General features: G+C 37.8%; 1 protein-coding gene and 1 long non-coding RNA gene across 2 annotated transcripts in view; one reads left to right on the top strand and one right to left on the bottom strand.

The window, feature by feature from the left end:
* Nucleotides 1-201: 201 nt before the first annotated feature.
* Nucleotides 202-22388, top strand: part of DMC1 (DNA meiotic recombinase 1) — a 34174-nt gene continuing 11987 nt past the window's right edge. Inside the window, exons 1-11 of the mRNA XM_061418531.1 lie at nt 202-286; nt 928-972; nt 2000-2146; nt 3902-3984; nt 9893-9945; nt 12021-12062; nt 13320-13392; nt 16809-16900; nt 17284-17357; nt 17483-17597; nt 17943-18003. Coding sequence (XP_061274515.1) covers nt 236-286; nt 928-972; nt 2000-2146; nt 3902-3984; nt 9893-9945; nt 12021-12062; nt 13320-13392; nt 16809-16900; nt 17284-17357; nt 17483-17597; nt 17943-18003 — 836 coding nt within the window. The 5' untranslated portion in view covers nt 202-235. The remainder of the gene's footprint in view (nt 287-927; nt 973-1999; nt 2147-3901; nt 3985-9892; nt 9946-12020; nt 12063-13319; nt 13393-16808; nt 16901-17283; nt 17358-17482; nt 17598-17942; nt 18004-22388) is intronic.
* LOC133248389 (uncharacterized) lies at nt 209-1923 on the bottom strand. The gene is made up of 3 exons (XR_009736696.1): nt 1647-1923; nt 795-951; nt 209-292 (listed from the first exon to the last, which is right to left on the bottom strand). It is a non-coding gene; the product is annotated as an uncharacterized LOC133248389 (long non-coding RNA).

Here is a 22388-nt window from a genome sequence, read left to right as displayed (position 1 = left end):
CTTTTGTGTGAAGCCGGGCCCTGGGCGCACGGGCTTCAGTATTGTGGTGCTTGGGCTCAGTAGTTGTGGCTCATGGGGCTCTAATATTTGTCTAATTATCTTTCTGGTCCTTGATGACTGAAATGAAATAAAAAATTCCTCGGGTAAAGGATTTTGTACTATGTGATCTGTGACAACTTACTAATATTTCTTGTTTTTCCAGAATTGATTATTTTTCTGCTGTTCACCCTTCAATATGAAGGAGGATCAAGTTGTGCTGGAAGAACCAGGATTCCAAGATGAAGATGTATGCCTAGAATGTTGAAAGATACATAGATATTCATTCATTCTACAAAAATGGAGTTCCTTCTCTGTTAACTACTTTTAGAAACTTAACTACTATTTTTATTTATTAGAAATAAAACAGTTCTGGAGAGAGGCACTATTACAAATATGTAACAACTTGTTTGGCAAGGGGAGCTAAGATTAGCTACTTAGCAGCTGGCATGAAAGTATTTTAATAATTTAACAATTGGTATGGCCATATTGGTACCAAATAGCAGAGGAAGGAGTTCAAGGTCTGGTGGAGAAGACTGAGAAAACATATTTAAAAATAGCTTGTGTTGTTCCACTCTTTTGGATTAAGGTCTTAAAGAGTTTGGAGAGACTGTTGGAACTCCCCGGGGGGTCAGTGGTTGGGACCTGTGCTTCCACTGCAGGGGGCTGAGTGCCATATTGGGCTTCCTAGTGCTTTCAGTGTTGGCGCTGCTTTTAAGTGTGCATCAATACATTTGAAAAAGTATTATTGATCCTACCTCAATTTGTCTAGAGAAGCGGAATTTGAGGCGTTTTGAAGTGACTCATAATGCTGAATTAAGTCTTTAAAATATGTGAAACAGTTGGATATGAAGAATTAACACTCTTTTTTTTCTGTTCCATCTCCTTTAGGAATCTTTGTTTCAAGACATTGACCTGTTACAAAAACATGGAATTGTAAGTATTTTTTCAATACTCTGTGAAATTGTCCCTTTGAGAGTTTCTCAGCCTTGACTGTATTGGCATTTGGGACCAGGCAATTCTTTCTTGTTGAGGTGGCTCTCCTGTGCATTGTAGGGTGTTTAGTAGCATCCCTGATTCCTAACCACTTACTCTATGCCAGCAGCAACCCTCTGGTTGTGACAACCAAAAATTTATCCAGACATTTTTAGGTGTCCCCAGGGGGCAAAATTGCCCACAGTTGAGAACCACTGGTCCAACGGGAGGCATTCAGAGCTATCTACTGAAAATTTACTTTCTGTGTCATGTGATTAGAGTAAGTACAGTTCAGTTCAGTCGCTCAGTCATGTCTGACTCTTTGCGACCCCATGAACCGCAGCATGTCAGGCCTCCCTGTCCATCACCAACTCCCAGGGTTCACTCAAACTCACGTCCATCGAGTCGGTGATGACAGAAATCCAGACTTTAAGTAACAAGCTAGATGAATTTCAGTAGCAATCAGTTGACAGTAAAACTTCTCTGACACTACCCTTTGAAGCCCTCACATTTACTCCCTTTCAGTTGAATTTAGAAAGTTGGAGCAAGATAAAATGCTGGTTTTTTGGTTATGTAGTTATTTGCATTCTCCAAGGGTAAAGAAAAAAATCTTAAAAGATTTTTAAAGAACATACTGGTAATGAAGTTCTGTAGAAAGAAGGAGCTGAACTGAGGGGGTGAATGTGTGATAAATTTGTTAGCTTTTCTACCAACAGACTCTTCTTTTGAATTCCTTGTTACATTGCCATGGTCTCACTAACATTCTTGGGAAATCAGGGCACAGCCAGAACATTTGGCAGCATGCTGGGTATGTTCTACTCAGATATTTCCAGAACATTTGGCTACATGGTGGGTGGGTTCCACCTGGCTGCTTGTGTAAAATTGGCATCATAATGGAAGTAGATGGACATGAAAGCACATGACATAGTAGGGGAGCCTTTCAGGCTGGCATTTTCTCAATCTGCTGCACCCATTCTTTTACTTACAGAATGTGGCTGACATTAAGAAACTGAAGTCAGTAGGCATCTGTACCATCAAAGGGATACAGATGACAACAAGAAGAGCCCTGTGCAATGTCAAAGGACTCTCAGAAGCGAAAGTGGACAAGATTAAAGAGGCAGCCAACAAGCTTATTGTAAGCAAAATCCATTCTTTGTTGTTTTAGCTTAAATGGGCCCTGGGAATCTCTGTAGCCTTTTTCATTACGTACACTAGAAACTATTGTGATAACTGAGTTCCTGTGCATCACTATACATTATATGCCCCATGTTAACTTTTCATCATGTAAGTTTCAAAGCAATAATTTCTGAAAAAAAATGAGACAGAGGTTAAGAGACCAGGAAAACTATGAAGGCAATCATTTTTTACAAAACCTTTTATTTTTGTCTCCTTTTCTATCACTTTTCCCTTTTCTGTGTCTCTGCCTTTCCTTCTTTTCTTCTTTTTTTGTCCAGGATGTGCTGCTTACAAGATCTTAGTTCCATGACCTGGGATCAAATCCAGGCTCCCAGCAGTGAGAGTACCAAATCCCAACCACTGGACTACCAGGGACTCCCTCCTTTTCATATTTTTTTTACCTTCCTCCTCCTTATTTTTTTGCATTATCTCCTCAAACATTGTATATATGGCTGTTGTGAAGCACTCAGCACCAAAGAAATTGCTCTCTCCTGGTATAGGCATTTGATAAGAGAACATTGCATTTGAAAAAGACCAACAGTGGCTGGGTCTCCATTTGTGCAGTTAAGATAGATATGACCAAGAATGTGCTCATTGAGGCACCTGAGCATAAAGCTAAGTGAAACCTGTACTTTGTACCTGGGCCCATAGACCATAAGAGACCTATGCCGCTGATGGCTCCAAGCAGAAGCACATGCCTTTGACCCAAGTTTTTGTGTAGCACTTTTGGGGGCCACTGGAGGCAGCACCTCTGGGAATAAGAATGTGCAGAAAGGCCAAAGCCTCTCTTTGCAGAAGAGCAGGCTTCTCCTTTTCTACATGTGTATAAGAGAGTCTCATTCTCACCAAGTCCTAGAAATTCTCTTCACCAACAGTTACCTCTTTCCTTCCAGTTGCAAGTGTCAGTGTGGTCCTGAACTTGGAGAGGACACAACTGAACTGGTCTGAACACAACTCAGTTGCTCTATGTTCTGAGTACTCTTGGGCTGTATACCCACAAGGCAGTTCCGTAACTGCCATGGTATCTAAGGAAGCCCTAGTGCAGTACCCAGGGTTTGGGATTTAAACTGCTCCTTTATAGCTCAAGGCATTAGTCTTCTTTCCTTTGGAAAGTAATTCTATTACCAAAGAGAAGAATCTTTCTCCTTCTCGTGTACCCACTAATGCACCAACAGTCTAATCCTCTCTTAACTGAAACTGTTTTTCCTTAGGGAAAGAGATTGAGATATAGAGGGAGAGACAGAGACAGAGAAAGTTAATTTCATAGTACAGTGGTATGTATCAGAACTGTCTGGAGTGGCTAATAAAGAACACAGAGGGCCAGCATCATTGAATGAAATCAACTGAATCACTTAGTAAAGTACGAGTCTGCTTTATGCCATAAATGTATCTCATTTAACCTTTACAGCTTCCCTATGAGAGAGACGCTATTATTATCCCATTTGACCCAAAAGAGGAAGCCAAAGTACAGCATGATTAAGTAGTTTACCACACATTGCACAACTAATAAGTGTTAGAGATGTAGTTTGAACCTTGGTAAGGTGACTCTAGAGCCTGTGTTCTTAACCATGATCTTGTGCTGCCTTCAAAGACAAATGAACTGTAGCTTATAGCAAATGATGACCGAGAATCAAGTATATAGTTGTTGGCAGCATTTGAAGTTAAGATATTCATCTAATATCTTTTTTGAACCTTTCCTTTTGTCTTTCTGTAGGAACCAGGATTCTTGACTGCATTTGAGTATAGTGAGAAGAGGAAGATGGTTTTCCATATCACCACTGGGAGCCAGGAATTTGAGTATGTATTTATATTTTTTATAACCACTAAGCACAGTCTTTGGAATACTACATTTCTTTTCCTCTGTCCGAGTTGTTATTTTGACTATAAACAATAGAAATAGCTTCTTACTTTGCAGAATTTTTTTTCCCCTCAAATGGCAACTGAAGCAAATAAATTTTAGACTGCTTGTAAAAATGGGATTACCTTTTTTACAAGAAATTCAGACCCAAAGTATAAGTAGTTTCTGAATCAGTCTGTATTGATTAATAAGCCATTAAAGAAATCAGTTTAACTTTTCATTTCCTTTTTATTCTCCATTGATCAAGGAAATTCCATTTCACTTTTGGTTTTCCTTAAAGATCAGTTGTTAGGGATTCTTCTGGTGGTCCAGTGGCTAAGACTGCGAACTCCCAATGCAGGGGAGCCAGGGGCTCAGGTTCCACCCCTCCTCAGGGAATTAAATCCCATATACCGCAACCAATTAAAAGAACCTGCACGCTGCATTGAGGGTCAGTTGAGACCCAACACAACCAAAGAAATATTTTTTAAAATTCAGTTGTTAGAGTGAATATTTTAGAGGAAATAATCCAATGTTGTTTTTGCTTTTCAGCATCAGCAGTTTTAACTCCTCCCCACCTTTTTTTTTTTACCATCTTATGATTCCTAAGACATAGTCACCATCTTCGCAATGCAAGTTGACTACGGTGTGTGTGTTTTTTTTTCCCTGCCTTAGTAGGCAGAATTACTATTTCATAAGTTAGAGAAGTTTCCAAGAGCAATTTGAACAAAGCAGTATTTCCTCAAAGTATTCCTCAAAACCTTGACCTCACAAAAACTCCAAGAAAAAAAAAAGAGTTTCATAGTCAAATATGCCTCCCCATTTGAATGTCTGCTAGACAACTCAGATGTCACAGGTCCCAAATCAGATTTCTAGTATTTGCCCCAGATTTGCTCCTCCTAAAATCTCCCTCAGCTCAGATCTCTTTCCTAATCGTCAGGTCTGGAACCTTAGTGTCATCCTTGGTGCCTTTTTTACCCCCTCACATGCTAACTCTAATCTATTAACAAATCCTGTCTGCTCTGTCTTCAAATATATTTAAAATAAACCAACCAGTTTCTTCAACAAATAAATTATAAAGAATAGAAAAGAGGTGGACTCAGGGAGAAGACCTAGAGAGTAAAAGGCATTTAAAAGACATGTCACTTAATCTCAATACGTAGATCTTATTTTGGAGCCTAATGCAAACACACTACAGGAAGTAAGACATATGAGGCTGAAAATTGAACACTTACTAGATGTTGATATTAAGGAATTACTAATTTTTTAGATGTGATATGGTAATGCAGTTATATTAAAAATAAGAGTCTTCATCTTGTAGATATACCTACTGAAATATTTAGGATGAATTGATATGTTGCCTAATATCTGCTTAAAGTAATATGAAAAGGGAGGTAAGTGGTTGGCAGTTTATATGGAAAAAATTTTGGCCATGAGTTCATGGTTAATAACTGTTGAGGCTGAGGGATAGGTACATGATAGTTCATTATTATAATGTTTTTTGTCTACTTTTGTTTATGTTTGAAATTTTTCATAATACAAAGTTTATATGTATATTTTTCCTATTTGTATCTATATGTGTACAGAGAGGGAGAAAAAAATGTAAATTTAATTACTTCTCACAACCTTCTCCTTTGTTACCTCACTGGCCTAAACCATCTATTAATATCTGTTCTGGATTATTGATAATAACTTCTAACTAGCTTCCTTCCTTTAGACCTTGCCCCTACCATTTATTCTTCACATAGAAGGCAGGATAAATTTTTTTATATAATTTTATTTATTTATTTTTGGCTGTGCTGGGTCTTCATTGCTAGGTGGACTTTTCTCTAGTTGCTGGGAGCAGGGGCTACTCTTCATTGCAGTGCACAGGCTTCTCATTATGGTGGTCTTTTTTGTTGCAGAGCACAAGCTCTAGGGCTCATGGGCCTCAGAAGTGGTGGCACGTGGGCTCAGTAGTTGCGCTTCCAGGGATCTAGAGCGTAGGCTCAACAGTGGTGGCACCAGGGCTTAGTTGCTCTGCGGTATGTGGGATCTTCCTGGACCACAGATTGAACTCGTCCATGTCTCCTGCATTGGCAGGAGGATTCGTTACCACTGAGCCATCAGGGAAGCCCCTGAATAATGTTTTTAAAACATAGATCAGATCATAATACTCTTCTGTCCAAAACACCCTGATGACTCCCCAGGCTCACTCAGAGCAAAAGCCAAAAATCCTCCCTAATCTCAAATCTAAGCTCTTACTTGTCTTCTGGTTTACTGTGTACCAACTGGGCTAATTTTTTTGCTATTCCTAGAAAATAGCAGACACACTCCAACCTCAGGGCATTTGCACTTAGCATTCCCTCTGCCTGGAACTCTCTTTCCTCATTATGTACCTGGCTTGCTGTCAGATTTTTCAGGTCTTTGCTAACTCACGTGGGCCTTCTGTGATCATTTTCTTTGAAAATTTATTTGAAAACTTCCTACCTTCATCCTCTGCATCTTTTATCCCCTTTCCAGATCTAATTTTTATTCATACCATTTAATAACATCTGACATACCACATATTTTACTTACTTATGTTTACTGTCTGTTTTCTCATTAGAATTTAAGCTCCACAAAGTGATGGATCTGTCTCTTTCGTTCACTGCTTTACTCCAGTTAGACCCAGCTGAGCACTGAGCACATACACACATCACTCCAAGTGCATAAAGCACTCTCTGGCACAAACTAGATGTTCAGTAAATATTTGTGGAATAACTAATTGACTGAATATGCAAATAGTAAAATATGTTGGGGAAGTGCAATAAACTGTATTTCTCGGAGATTTATACATTTTATTAAAGGGTCTGAATTCCTACAGTGAAGTAAAACACCTGTTTAACCTAGCATTGCCTCAAATTTTTAAAATCACAGAACCTTTTGTTCAAATAACAGCTAAGGAAGAGTCTTTGGGAAATCTTGCTCCAAGACTAATTGGTCAGGTACCTTCCTGGTGGTCCAGGGTTAAGAATACAACTTCCAAAGCAGGGGACATGGGTTTGATCCCTGATTGGGGAACCAAGATCCCACATGCGGCCTGCACACTGTGAGAAGAGCCCACGTGCCACAGCTAAGACCCAACACAACCAAAATGAATAAATATTTTTTTAAAAAGACAAATTGGTCCAAGTCAGGTTGATCAAAATAATTTGATTCAAATGATGACTTGATATTCTCCAGTTGTTCTACCACATCATGGTTTAAGAATCATCTGGCTGGACTTCCTTGGTGGCCCAGTGGTTAAGAAACCTGCCTACCAGTGCAGGGGACATATGTTTGATCCCTGGACCAGGAAGATCCTGTATGACACGGGTCAGCTAAGTCCATGCACCACAACTGCTGAGTCTGCATGCTCTAGAGCCAAAGCTTTGCAACAAGAAAGCCACTGCAATGAGAAGCCGGAGCACCAAAAATACTAGAGAGTAGCCCCACTCACTGCAACTGGAGAAAGCCCACGTGCAGCAACAAAGACCCAGCGCAGCCAGAACAAACAAATAAATAAATACAAATTTTAAAATTTGGCTTAGAGAAATTATTACTCTATATATTACTTATATATTATTAAGTAATATACATTATTATTTATGTATTATCAGGGCTTCCTTTGTGGCTCAGTGGTAAAGACTGCCTGCTGCAATGCAGGAGACCTGGATTCGATCCCTGGGTCAGGAAGATCCCCTGGAGGAGGGCATTCTCTAGTACTCTTGCCTAGGGAATCCCATGGACAGAGGAGCCTGGCACGCTGCAGTCCATAGGGTTGCACAAAGTCAGACACAGCTAAAGCGACTAAGCAGCGGCAGCAGTATATATTATTACTTAATATATTTTTTCTTAAGCTGCAAGCCCATTTATAAATTTGACAAATTTTAAGGAACTTTTCTAATATGGTTAACCAAATTTCCTTGAATATTTTAACTTATATTTATAAATTTATTATATTTCTCCTCAGAACTTTGCTTGTATAATTACTAAAATCTTTTCAATTACTTGAATGTCTTATAAATTTAATGTATTGCAGGCAGATTCTTTATGATCTGAGCCACCAAGGAAGCCCCTATAAATTTAATAAATTAAACATAAGTATAGTGAGTCTTAGACACTCTTAAATGTTCAAATACTGTGTATAAAGTTAGCTATCAACTTAGAAGCTGCAGCTTTATATCATTTAATCAATTACAGGCTAATGTGTTATGTTATAAAAATGTCAAATTCTCAAACTATGAGAGTTTTCAAGTACCAAATATGCACAGTTTATTCCCAAATTTAATATGAAAATAGTAATCTATGAGCTTGATTTTTGTCTCTATTTTAAAATCTTTCAAGATTTAAAAGCACCATTTCTATTCCTAATACTAAATTTTCCTCAGTTTCCCAAGGGAACAGTTAGTTATGCTATCCCAAGCAATTTGGGGTACACTTTCAGTTGAATTGGGGGTTCATTTTTTCAGAATATCCACCAGAAATTTTGTCTTAGATTTTCCAGGGCTATAGCCATTTCTCTAAAATTTCTCTAAGCCAAAGTTTTAGGGTGGTTTTTCTCAAGATGAAGAAGGACAAGTAAAACTTCCTTTAATAATTGGTAGACTTATAGAATCTCTAAATAAAAATCTAAATAAATTCTAAATATAGAATCTCTAAATATGCCTTTCAAATGGAGTGGTCTCTCCAGCATGTCCTTTAGATTCAGTTTATGTGGGTCAGTATCTAGATTTTTTTCTTTTTCTCATTGAAGTCCACAGCTCTCAATTTGTGGCCAACTTCCAACACTGCTTCAAGTTACATTTAAGTTACTCTCAAACTATGTAAATGTACATCTGTTAAATTATCCATATCTCTTAGAGCTCTGTCTGGTCTGTGACCATGTCCCAAAAGCCATGCTAATATAAACTACAAAGATGTTTAAAGTGCTCCTACCAGATCTTAGGGCAATTACTATAGTTAATATTTGTTGCATTAAATGAATGAATGAGATTATTTAACTTTAGGTCTTTTCATATCAGGAATATATATCAAATGCACTAAATCACTGAGTTACCAATTAAGTACATGCTGTCAAAATCTGACAGTTATTTTTCTAACTGCTAGCAGTACCTATCACATCTTTGAATATTTTCTATTCTGACATGTTCTTCATAGAATTTGGCTTGTGTGAGATACGTCAATCATGGTGACAATCACTGGATTCTCCTAATATCTATTTTTCATGTTTCTCAGTACTTTAAAAAATTTGGATATTTGGTTGACTTTTAGAAACATAGTCCCAGCACAGTATGAAGAACCCAATTAATAACTAAAACCATTTATTCAAACCTCAGTTCAATTCTAAAGAATAATGAAATATAAGGCCTGCATAGCTCATTTCCTGTTGGTAGACAGGAGTGGGAACAGCAGGACTTATAGATTGTTTTGTCGATCCTCCTACCCATACACAGTATAACCGGTGATCTAAGCAGGTGGGAAGCCATTTGTTCAGCCAAGAGTGTGTGTTTATCTTGGATGGATAGAAAGACACAGATCAGTTCAGTTCAGTTCAGTCTCTCAGTCGTGTCCGACTCTTTGGGATCCCATGGACTGCAGCACGTCAGGCTTCCCTGTTCATCACCAACTCCCAGAGCATGCTCAAACTCATGTCCATTGTGTCAGTGATGCCATCCAACCATCTCATCCTCTGTCATCCCCTTCTCCTCCCACCTTTAATCTTTCCCAGCATCAGGGTCTTTTCTAATGAGTTGGTTCTTCGCATCAGGTACATAGATAGAAATAATACCAATGACATTAGCACTTTCTCCTTTCTTGATATTTCTATTTCTGTTCCTGTTACTGAAGCTTACTTTCTATTTCTAGTAAGTTGCTAGGAGGTGGAATTGAAAGCATGGCAATCACAGAAGCTTTTGGAGGTAGGTAAAAGCTTAATATTTTGTTATATGAAAAATATATGTATGTATACACACCCATATCAATGATAAATTGTATCTGTTTTGGAACTTATGATGAAATATCAGTTGTCATAATGCAAGATCTTTCTGGGCTACAATTAAAATATTTTACAACATTAACAGATGAGTTTTATTGACATTTTTCATCTTTTTATCTCTGATTCCTATAGAAGAAAATTTTTTCCTCTCATACCTTCAGAAAGTAGTTGTATAATGAGACTGATCTTATTAATATTTTTAAGAAATGCATATATCAGAAACATAGAGAATAGATTTTTCTCTTTGTTGTATCCTCTATTAAAAAAAAAAGTTGGAAATTCTCTGGCAGTCCAGGGGTCAGGACTGCATTCTCACTGCTAGGGCCTGAGTTTGATCCCTGCTTGGGGAATTATAATCCCACAAGCCTCGTGGTGCAGCCAAAAAGAAAAAAGAAATCCATGCATAGCTATTTTATGTACTGCTCCTGACAGTTCCATTATTTTCAGTCCTCAGAGAACCAAATCTGTTTTTTTGTTTGTTTGTTCAGTGTTGATGTTTCTGCTGATTTGGAGAAATAAATTTTTGTTTATTTCTGTTGACTCCCAGTCTTAATGGCTTGTTGTTTGGTTGCTAAATCATGTCCGACTCTTTGCGACCCCAAGGACTATAACTCACCAGGCTCCTCTGTCCGTGGGAGTTTGCAGGCAAGAATACTGGAATGATTACCATTTCCTTCTCCAAGGGATTTTCCCCACCCAGGGATTGAACTGCATTTCCTGCATTGCAGGCAGATTCTTTAGCACTGAGCCACCTGGGAAACCCACTTGAATGACTTACCTTCTTGTGTGTTTATTGATATTTGTGAACATATTTCTTAATTATAATCTGTTGAAGTTCAGTGGGCCTAAATTGGTATAGTGGGGATGTTTTTCTCTAGAGAGTATTTGCTTTTGTTGGTAGCTAGGAGATACCACCAATTTGAGGATCACCCTGGTATTCCCCTTGAGGATCTCAGATCAGTGCGAAAACTCCAGGCTCTCTTTCCTTTGGTGGAGCCTTACACTTTCATTTATATGATTATTCCTAAGAAAAATTTGGGTTTTATGGCAGAAAATGAAGAGGAACTAAAAAGCCTCTTGATGAAAGTGAAAGAGGAGAGTGAAAAAGTTGGCTTAAAGCTCAACATTCAGAAAACGAAGATTATGGCATCTGGTTCCATCACTTCATGGGAAATAGATGGGGAAACAGTGGAAACAGTGTCAGACTTTATATTTTGGGGCTCTAAAATCACTGCAGATGGTGACTGCAGCCATGAAATTAAAAGACGCTTACTCCTTGGAAGGAAATTTATGACCAACCTAGATAGCATATTGAAAAGCAGAGATATTACATTGCCTACAAAGGTCTGTCTAGTCAAGGCTATGGTTTTTCCAGTGGTCATGTATGGATGTGAGAGTTGGACTGTGAAGAAAGCTGAACGCCGAAGAATTGATGCTTTTGAACTGTGGTGCTGGAGAAGACTCTTGAGAGTCCCCTGGACCAGTCCATTCTAAAGGAGATCAGTCCTGGGTGTTCTTTGGAAGGAATGATGCTAAAGCTGAAACTCCAGTATTTTGGCCACCTCATGTGAAGAGTTGACTCATTGGAAAAGACTCTGATGCTGGGGGGGACTGGGGGCAGGAGAAGAAGGGGACAACAGAGGATGAGATGGCTGGATGGCATCACCGATTCGATGGACGTGAGTTTGGGTGAACTCCAGGAGATGGTGATGGACAGGGAGGCCTGGCGTGCTGAGATTCATGGGGTGGCAAAGAGTTGGACATGACTGAGCGACTGAACTGAACTGAACTGATCATCTAAAGGACAGTTCTGAAAAAGAAAACCTTTAAAAAGTTATTTTTATTACTAGTATTCATATATGTAGAATCCATTCATGACATAGAGGCACTTCGTGTATGAGATTTGACAGTTGGAAAAGGAAACCATACTCTAAGACCATATCTAGTCTTTATGAAAATAATCTAACTCTTAACTATTTTTTTCCCTGTGTTTCACAGAATTTCGAACTGGAAAAACCCAACTCTCTCATACCCTCTGTGGTAAGGATATATAACAATGATAGCAATACCAATAATAATCATAGCCATTACTTACTAATCTACTTTGTGCCTGGTACTTTATATAATCTCATGTAATCTGAACAAACTTGCAAGGAAACTAAAACTCAGAGAGATTACTTAACTCCCCACGGTTACACAAATACCAGAGCTGGTCTGTGAATGTGTGATACGTGAGGCCATGTTGTGTGTACTGCACCCTGAACACCTGAATGGAAATAGGGAGGAGGTGAATGGATATATGAATGTATTGGTGGAGAGAGGTATTTGTTCATGGCCTCAATTTTTCCTATTCTGTCTTTTGTATATCATGTTTATAAGAATATCACAGAATCTATCAAGGCTTTAGAATTCCTTACTTTCCATAGAGTAAGGGTGGAACTAAAAAAGACTTAAAATAAGCAAAACTATCTCCTTTTACATAAAGTCATTGTACTGTATTTCTTAGACCCAAGTAGAAGGAAAATGGGTGTTTAGTAAGGGGATTCTGGAATCCAAATAGCTCTACCCTTAATAGCTGCATGACCTTGGTTAAGTTGCTTCACCTTTCAGATTTTCCCCATCAGTAAAATAGGAATAATGCTAGGGCCATTTTAGGATTGTTTTGAAAAATAAATGAAATAATGTGTGTGCTTAATGTAAAATAATTCCTTAGTGTTAATACTACATATAAAGAAAATACATTTAAAATTAATGCATCCATTAATTGAAAAGTTACTTAAATGAGTTATATAGCATAAATTATATTTGTGATTATTTCTTATAGGAAGAAAGTAATATTTAAATTCTACCTCTGTTCTTTTTAAAAATTTTTTTATTACAATATGGTTGATTTACTATGTTGTGCCAATCTCTGCTGTACAGCAAAGTGACTCATTTATGCACATATATACCTGCTTTTCTATTATGGTTTATTGTAGGATATTAAATATAGTCCCTTGTCCTATATATTTGGACCTTGTTATTCTACTTCTGTTCTTTAGGAGAGCTAAATTTCATGAATATCTCCCATTGTGAAAGATACAGACATTCTTTGCTGAATTACTGTTATGCTGGAAGAATACTTATAATTTTACCACTGGTTAGTAATATAAAAATATAGCATGCTATTTAGAAACTATTATTTGCTAGATGGCTAGAGAGTTGCAACCAGAATAAATCCCATGTTAATTTGTATATCCATTTGTACAGAGTTTATTCACTCTTGTTAATATTAATTAATTTTTAATTGCTTCCTAGTGACAGCTCAACTTCCAGGAGCCGGCGGCTACTCAGGAGGAAAGATTATTTTCATCGATACAGAAAATACTTTGTAACCCTTTTATTTATGCAAATTGCAAACAATAGTGTGATATAGTACTATTACTATAAAAGAGAATTTGAAATATGTCATTTTTATAACTATCCTGTAAACCAATAATAATGAAAAAAAAACAAGGGGAAACATTTGCTAGTTGAGTTCTCAAATCACTTTTTTCCTCTTAAATCTTTTTAAGAATTGTGTATTTTTTTTTTATTGACATAGAGTTGATTTACAATGTCATGTTAGTTTCAGGTATACAGGAAAGTGACCCAGTTTTATATATATATATGTGTACACATACACACACATATGTATATATCAATCAGATCAGTCTCTCAGTCGTGTCCGACTCTTTGCGACCCCATGAATCGCAGCATGCCAGGCCTCCCGGTCCATCACCAACTCCCGGAGTTCACTGAGACTCACGTCCATCGAGTCAGTGATGTCATCCAGCCATCTCATCCTCTGTCGTCCACTCCTCCTCCTGCCCCCAATCCCTCCCAGCATCAGAGTCTTTTCCAATGAGTCACATGTATATTGTTGTGATTGTTTAGTCACTAAGTTGTGTCCAACTCTTGTGACCCCATGGTTTATAGCCCACCAGGTTCCTCTGCCCATGGGATTTCTCAGGTAAGAATCCTGGAGTGGCTTGCCATTTTCTTCTCCAGGGGATCTTTCCAGCCCAGGGATTGAACTTGCATCTCCCGCATTAGGAGGTAGATTCTTGACCACTGAGCCACCAGGGAAGCCCATATACATACATATGTGTACATGTGTATGTGTTAATCACTTAGTTGTATCCGATTCTTCGTGATTCCATGGACTGTGGTTAAGAATCTGCCTTTCAAGGCAGAGGATGTAGGTTCCATCCCTGGTCAGAGAACTAAGATCCCAATGTCCTGGGCAACTAAGCCCTTGCCACAGAAAAAAAAAAAATTTTTTTTTAAGAAGAAAAGGGGTTCCACACAGAGAGAGGGTGTAAACTGAGAAGGATCACTGAGATTTGCAATTAGGAGTCCAAGAGACCATTTGCGGTAAAGAAAGATGATGGAAGCTTGTTGCAAATAAACAGTAAGGAATTGAGTAGTGTGTAATTAACCAATAAATAGAAGAAATAACAATAGTTTGAGAAGCTATCAGGTTCAGAAGACATTCCTTTTAACAATAGGACTGAAGCAAGAGTTGCTCAGCTGGAGTTCATCTAGTTTCAGAAATAGTTGATTAAATATGGTTCTTTGAGAGGGAGGAATTGTTCTTGAAGAATATCTGCCACTTGTTTGGCAATTTGGATTTTATCCAGAATGGTAGAAACAGCTAAGAGCCAGGTCATGTAAGAGGGAATGCAGGGGAACAAGGATATGCAAGGGCCCAAGTGAAATGTCATTCTTTCAGTGTCTCTTACATGTATACTGCTCTATCTTGATATTTTTCTTTTTGTGTGCTTATATTTTGCCTACATAATTATATTTTACACTTACTTATGGCATAAATTATCTTATGACTCCTTAAATCCTCCGTAGTGCCTCGCACTGGTAATTGGTTAATATGCTGATAATTCCATATGCTGATCTGCTAAAAAACATTTGTAAATTGGTTTGAACTTCCCTTTAGCGTAAGCCCAACTTTACATTCCTGGTTATATAGTCACCTGGTTTTATAAAAACTGACATAGTGAAAAAAAACTTTTTTATCTCTTCCAATTCCTTGTCTTCTTTGACTTGTCTACCAATAACATCTGAGTATACTCAGCAGCAGTAGAAGATTTTAGTGGCTGTCATTGTAGCTCTGAAGAAAACATATATAGTGCTGTAGGATGACTGGGACTGAGAAGGCAATGGCACCCCACTCCAGTACTCTTGCCTGGAAAATCCCATGAACGGAGGAGCCTGGAAGGCTGCAGTCCATGGAGTCGCTGAGGGTCGGACACGACTGAGCGACTTCACTTTCACTTTTCATGCATTGGAGAAGGAAATGGCAACCCACTCCAGTGTTCTTGCCTCAAGAATCCCAGGGATGGGGGAGCCTGGTGGGCTGCTGTCTATGGGGTCACACAGAGTCGGACATGACTGAAGCAACTTAGCAGCAGCAGCAGCAGCATAACTGGGAAATCCTAAAGACAGTTCAGCATTTACTGAACTAGTTCCAAGTGTCAACAAATAAGGTTATAAATGGTCCTTGCTTTATAGTTACTTACAAACTTCCCTGGTAGCTCAGCTGGTAAAGAATCCACCTACAATGCAGGAGACCACAGTTCGGTCCCTGGGTAGGGAAGATCCCCTGGAGAAGGGATAAGCGGCCCACTCCAGTATTTTTGGGCTTCCCTGGTGGCTCAGATGGTAAAGAAACTGCGTGTAATGCGGGAGACCTGGGTTTGATCCTTGAGTTGGGAAGATCCCCTGGAGGAGGGCATGGCAACCCACTCCAGTATTCTTGAGTGGAGAATCCCCATGAACAGAGGAGCCTGGCAGGCTGCAGTCCATGGAATCACAGAGAGTCAGACATGACTGAGCAACCAAGCACAGCACAGCATAGTATGATCAGTATTAACACAAATACTGTAAGTGAAATGAGTCCATGGACATGCATTTTATCTTATGTCATTCTGGAAAATATTGGGATCACCAAAGACCTAAAAAGATGTTTATTAATACTCTTTATAGTCTAGATAGATATGTGATTATTAGCATCTTCCAGAATACCTTTCCAGGTACACCAAATTTGTCCCCTCTATGAATTTACTAATTTCAGAATGTTATTAAAACTCCTTTAGACGAAAGTGGATTTTAAACCTGAAATAAATGAAAAACTATATGGTGATAATTCCTTTCTGTACCCTTAAAGTGACTTTTTTGAACCTTTGGTTCATGTAGTCAAATTTATCTTTATTGGCAACACGTGATTAGTGGTCTATTAAACTGTTGTGTGTTGAACAAGTGAGGAACGTGAGTGAATTAATTCACTTTGAAGTGACTTGAATTATAATTCAGTGATATTATCTTCATAGAAGAGATCTATTTTTATAGAACTGAGAACAAAAGAGGTTCACAAATCTTAATTTCTAGTTTTTCTCCTATAACTGATTTGCTGCCTACCTCTAAGTCATTTGCCTAATCTCTGTCAGTGTCCTCATTTGTAAAATGTAGTACAGGCCATAACAACTCACTTCCAAGGTTGTTGTTTAGATTAGATAATTTAATACTTAAATTCATTACTGTCTCATTATTTCTATCACTGTTATTACTACCTAATTAAGGCACTTAGGAAAAATAAAGTCTGATATAGATTTTAGGTGATTATTAGCATCCTCAGAATACCTATGCAGGTAGAGTGTTTTGCCTCTCACTCACTTAGAGCATTATTGTTTGTAGTTGTTGTCTAAACTTTTTGGAATTGATTTATTGGATCCTTAATCTGGCATACTCCAGCCGTCCAGATCGCCTTCGGGACATTGCTGATCGCTTCAATGTAGACCATAATGCAGTCCTGGACAATGTACTTTATGCACGTGCATATACTAGTAAGAACCCCATGCAATTGGATGCTTAGGCTGTTTTAAGGTTGGCAGCATTGATGTATTATTTGAGCGATGCTTTATTTTGACATTATTCTTTTCTCCTTCTGTTTTACTTTTCTCCAGATTTATTTAGTCAATCCACAGATTTTATCTAAGTCCTTAGACATTGAAATGTTCTCAAATTATTTCTTATTCTATGTCTTTGAAATGGAGAGTAACATTCTTTTGGATAAGGTATCATTTGGTATGTATGCTACCATATTTAATAAAGTCATAATTAAGAAATCCTTCAGGGGCTCTCTTTTGCCGAGTTCCAAGGACATACATAATCTTAGTCTCTGCTTCTTCTAGCTTTTATAACATTTTGCCACTGCATTTCGCATCAGGTGAACATCAGATGGAGCTACTTGATTATGTAGCAGCAAAGTTCCATGAAGAAGCTGGCATCTTTAAGCTACTGGTACAAGCTTTTAAATACTGTTCAATCTGCAGCTATTTAGCATATTATCTTTCTTCTGTTGACTCCAGTTCAAATTAACTTCCATTTCCAAATGCATTATTTATTTTTGCATTAATTTTGCACAGATCATTGATTCAATAATGGCACTTTTCCGAGTGGATTTCAGTGGTCGTGGGGAATTGGCTGAACGGCAGCAAAAACTGGCCCAGATGTTGTCACGACTCCAAAAAATCTCAGAAGGTAGATGTTTAAAATAAACGGTGATATCAGAATAGCATCTGTGACTGTTCGCTGGATAAGCTTTGCAGAGAAGCTCAGAATAATGTCAGGAGACAATCTGTTTTTTAAAAGATAAAATTTCCTTCATGGGGATACAACACTTTTTTAAAACCAGAAATACTGATTCTAAAACAATAAGGTACCTAAATAATATAACAATAACTTTATGTTAACAGTGAAAAAACAGAAATGTAATCTTATCAAAGAAATTCATGGCACAGTGTTTCTAAACTCTGAAATCTAAGCAATGAACTTTTAATTTATATTGCCATTCTCTTAGTTTCTTAATTTTATTTCTTGATGCAGAATATAATGTAGCTGTGTTTGTGACCAATCAAATGACTGCTGACCCAGGAGCAACTATGACGTAAGCCCCAATATTCTGCTTTTGTATTTCACAAAAGTTAATATCAAAAGGGTTTGGTTCAGTTCAGTTGCTCAGTCGTGTCCGACTCTGCGACCCCATGAATCGCAGCATGCCAGGCCTCCCTGTCCATCACCGTCTCCTGGAGTTCACTCAAGCTTACATCCATCAAGTTGGTGATGGCATCAAGCCATCTCATCCTCTGTCGTCCCCTTTTCCTCCTGCCACCAATCCCTCCCAGCACCAGAGTCTTTTCCAATGAGTCAACTCTTCACATGAGGTGGCCAAAATACTGGAGTTTCAGCTTTAGCATCATTCCTTCCAAAGAACACCCAGGGCTGATCTCCTTTAGAATAGACTGGTTGGACCTCCTTGCAGTCCAAGGGACTCTCAAGAGTCTTCTCCAACACCACAGTTCAAAAGCATCAATTCTTCGGCATTCAACTTTCTTCACAGTCCAACTCTCGCATCCATACATGACCACTGGAAAAACCATAGCCTTGACTAGATGGACCTTTGTTGGTAAAGTAATGTCTCTGCTTTTCAATATGCTATCTAGGTTGGTCATAACTTTTCTTCCAAGTAAGCGTCTTTTAATTTCATGGCTGCAGTCACCATCTGGAGTGATTTTGGAGCCCCCCAAAATAAAATCTGATACTGTTTCCACTGTTTGCCCATCTATTTCCCATCAAGTGATGGGACCAGATGCCATAATCTTCATTTTCTGAATGTTGAGCTTTAAGCCAACTTTTTCACTCTCCTCTTTCACTCTCATCAAGAGGCTTTTTAGTTCCTCTTCACTTTCTGCATAAGGGTGGTGTCATCTGCATATCTGAGGTTATTGAGTGGGAAAAAAAGGGTTCAGAGTGTAGAATAGGAAATAATTCCAAAATGATCAGTCTTGATATGGGCACAAATCTGTCTCGAATCATATTTTTCACAGTGCATATTATTTCATAATTGCAAATATCACTTATTTGTTATCCAGATCTATTTGTCTCTAGTTCTTTATAAAACAAAGCAATATTTTAACTATTTTCAGAGATAGTTGGGGTTCTTTTTTGTCTAAGATTAAAAGGATATTGGAGAACAATAAAAAATCTTGGAAATAAAAACTTATATACAAGATACATGAATGGTTTCTTACGGGGCGGGGGGTGACATTTATTATGTGCAGGAAGTGATGTGGAGACTTCACTCACCAAAAATACATGAATGGTTTTTGTTGCACCAATAAGCTGTTAACCTGAAAACAAAAAAGCAGGCTCTCTACAGGATATACCCCATATATATACATACATATATACATATATATGGGGTATATTTGTAAGAGGTCCTATGAGAGAAGTCTCCTATTTGAAGAAACAGAATTTCAGTCCATGCCAGTCCATGCTGGAAATATTCATTTTTTGTTGACATATTGTGCACATAACATACATATTGATGCCTCTTCTTGAAAGATGGCAGTGAATAGACAAGGAGAGTGAAAGTAGTCTAGTGAAACAGAGAATTCTAAGAAAGGTTAGTTGCCACCATCACAAATTTTGAGCAGTATGTATCTGGATAAGCAATCAAAATAACCCTGAATCTATGTATTGCTTTTTTAAAGATCTTTTCAATGACTTTTTATTTATAATAATTTTTAGCCAGAGAAAAGTGCAAGACTAGCACAATAAATACACAAATATCATCATTTGCCTAGGTTCATCAGTTGTTAACATTTTGTCACAGTTTTTCTATGTGTTTGTGTGTGTGCATGTGTATGTAAAATCTCTCTATATACTACATATGTACACAGGCTTATATATGTATGTATATGTTTTGTGAACCCTTTGAGAGTTTTTTCCCCTGAATTATTGAGAATTATTTGCAGACATCACGACATCTCACTTTTTAAACTTCAGCATATCTCTTCTAAGAAGAAGAACATTCCTGTACATAACTACAACATAATTAGCACAGTTAGGGTGCTAATTAATACTGGCGTACTAGTTGTCTAATATGCAGTTATATTCAAGTGTCTCCACTTGTTCCAATAATAGCCTTTGTAGTTTGAAGGAACATGCATTCCATGTACTTGTCATGTCTCTTTAGTTTCCATTAATCAGAACAGCTCCTCAACCTTTGTTTGTTTTTCGTGACGTTGATGTTTTTGTCGCACCATGTGGCACACAGGGTCATCAAGCCCATGCTGCCTGCATTGGGACCATGTAACATTTTTGAAGAGCACAGGCCAATTGTTTTTCGAATGTGGAGTTTATTTTTTTCTCATTATTTAAAACGTTAAACACATTTGGCAGGAAAACTATATAAGTGATGTTATGACCTTTTCCATATATCATATCAAGAGGCACACTCTTTCAGTTTGTCCCATTACTACTGATGTTAGGTTTGATCATGTGATTAAGATGGTGTTCACAAGATTTCTCCATTGTAAAAAACCTTTTCCCCTTGGTAATTAATAAGTAATTTCTGGGGTGATACTTTGAGACTTATGTAAGTATCATGTTCTGCACCCTTTGATTTTAGCATCTATTGGAGATTCTTTTGTTTTTTAATTATTTATTGATTTATTGGCTGCACTGGGTTCTTAGTTGAAACTTCCCTGGGTCTTAGTTGAGGCACACAGGATCTTCCATCTTCACTGGGCGTGTGAGCTCTTAGTTGCAACATATAGGATCTAGTTCCCTAATGAGAGATCAAACCCAGGCTCCCTGAGTTAAGAGCACAGAGTCCTAGTCACTGGACCACCAGAGAAGTCCCTATTGGAGATTCTTGTTTAAATCAATTATTACTGTGATGGGTGCAATACAAAGTTCTGTTACTTTAAAACTGAGTCAGTATGTCATTTGTTAGCAGATAAATCAATCATTGATATATATAAGAAGATATTTGATATAATATTGTAAATTCTGAAAATTGTTCTGAAATGAATGTATCTCTCTTTAGGCATTTTCTGAACTCATCCTAAGAATATTGCTGCATCTTCTGCAGTTTGATATAACTCTCACTTTTCAGTACCATTTTATTTTCTACTTAATTACAAGAGATTCCAATGTGAAAAGTTTTAACTACACGAAAGGTTTTAAGCACATTTTTTTTGGTTTGGTCTTTTTTTTGGCCTCACCTTGAGGCATGCGGGGTCTTGGCTCCCTAACAAGGGACTGAACCTGAGCCCCCTGCAGTGGATGTGTGGAGTCCTAACCACTGGACCACCAGGAAAGTCCAAGCATGTTAAAATGACTGGGGAGAGAGAAATTATTTATTCATTCAATATATATATTTATTGAAAATATACTATGTAACAAGATTCTGGGAATTCACTAGTGAACAAACAAGACTGTGTGCCTTGCCTCCATTAGGGAAAAACAAAATACATAATGTCTTAATTTAAATTTTAACGCTTTGAAATGTCATGCAAAGTCTGTAGTCCTTGAGTGGTTAGGGCAATCTCTGTTTTATGTGGTGTCTTTCATACACAGGACATGAAGTACTTCACAAAAAGAATAATTTTAAGCTGAAGAGAAATGGAAGATTTTTAAGGCTCACTTTAAAAAGAGAAAATGACTCATTGGCTCAGAGGGAGGAAGTGGGTTGCATTCAAATAAAACAGTACAAGTTAAAGAGCAATGTTCTTTCTTCAGGTGTTGGGAGGGAACATTGAAGAGGCCAAAACTGTCGATCTAGAGTTAGAAGGCAAAAGAAGTCTGTGGAAATTAGGTCAGATAGGATTCTTTTTCTTATATTTGTAAAAAGTTTCGAAGAGAATCAAATCATTTTGAATTGACTCCAGTAAGAGAAAAATAGAGAGGTGACAGAAAGGAAATAATTGAAGAGTCAGAGAGCAGAGGAGATTTGTAATGAAGGAAGCTAGGTAAAGAGCCAAAGAAAGTAACAAAGGCTAGTATTTTTGCTTGGTGAATCTGCTTTGAAATAGCATCCCCTCTACCTAGCCAGGTTATACAGAAACAAGTTTCACTATAATTAGTATATTCTAAAATGTATTAATATTATGGCAATATAAATTAAATGGATGTGCTGTGAAGCACATAAATTGCCACAACTAAATTAAAAAATTTTAAACTAAAGAATTCCAAATGCTATTAGAATACTTTCCATAAAGAAAATATCTTTGTTTCTCAGTGTTAAGGAACTCCAAGCTGCAGCTCTCCTGGAGCCTGTCAGAGAACTATCACTATAATTGGTATGAGTCCCCAAGTACACTGACAATAATTGAGGCTTATATCCCATGCATTATACTCGATGGCACATTGTATTAAAAAGGAACAAAATTATAGAGGCGAGGAGCTGCCATATGATACAGCAGAGCAGTAATTCCTAGATAAGGCTCACAGATACAGATTTTAGGACTAGAATGATCCAGTTGG

The sequence above is a fragment of the Bos javanicus genome, chromosome 5 (assembly GCF_032452875.1).
Source record: "Bos javanicus breed banteng chromosome 5, ARS-OSU_banteng_1.0, whole genome shotgun sequence".
NCBI classification, from domain to species: Eukaryota; Metazoa; Chordata; class Mammalia; order Artiodactyla; family Bovidae; genus Bos; species Bos javanicus.
Note: the sequence above shows the minus strand (reverse complement) of the source record. Positions and strands in the feature narration are given on the sequence as shown.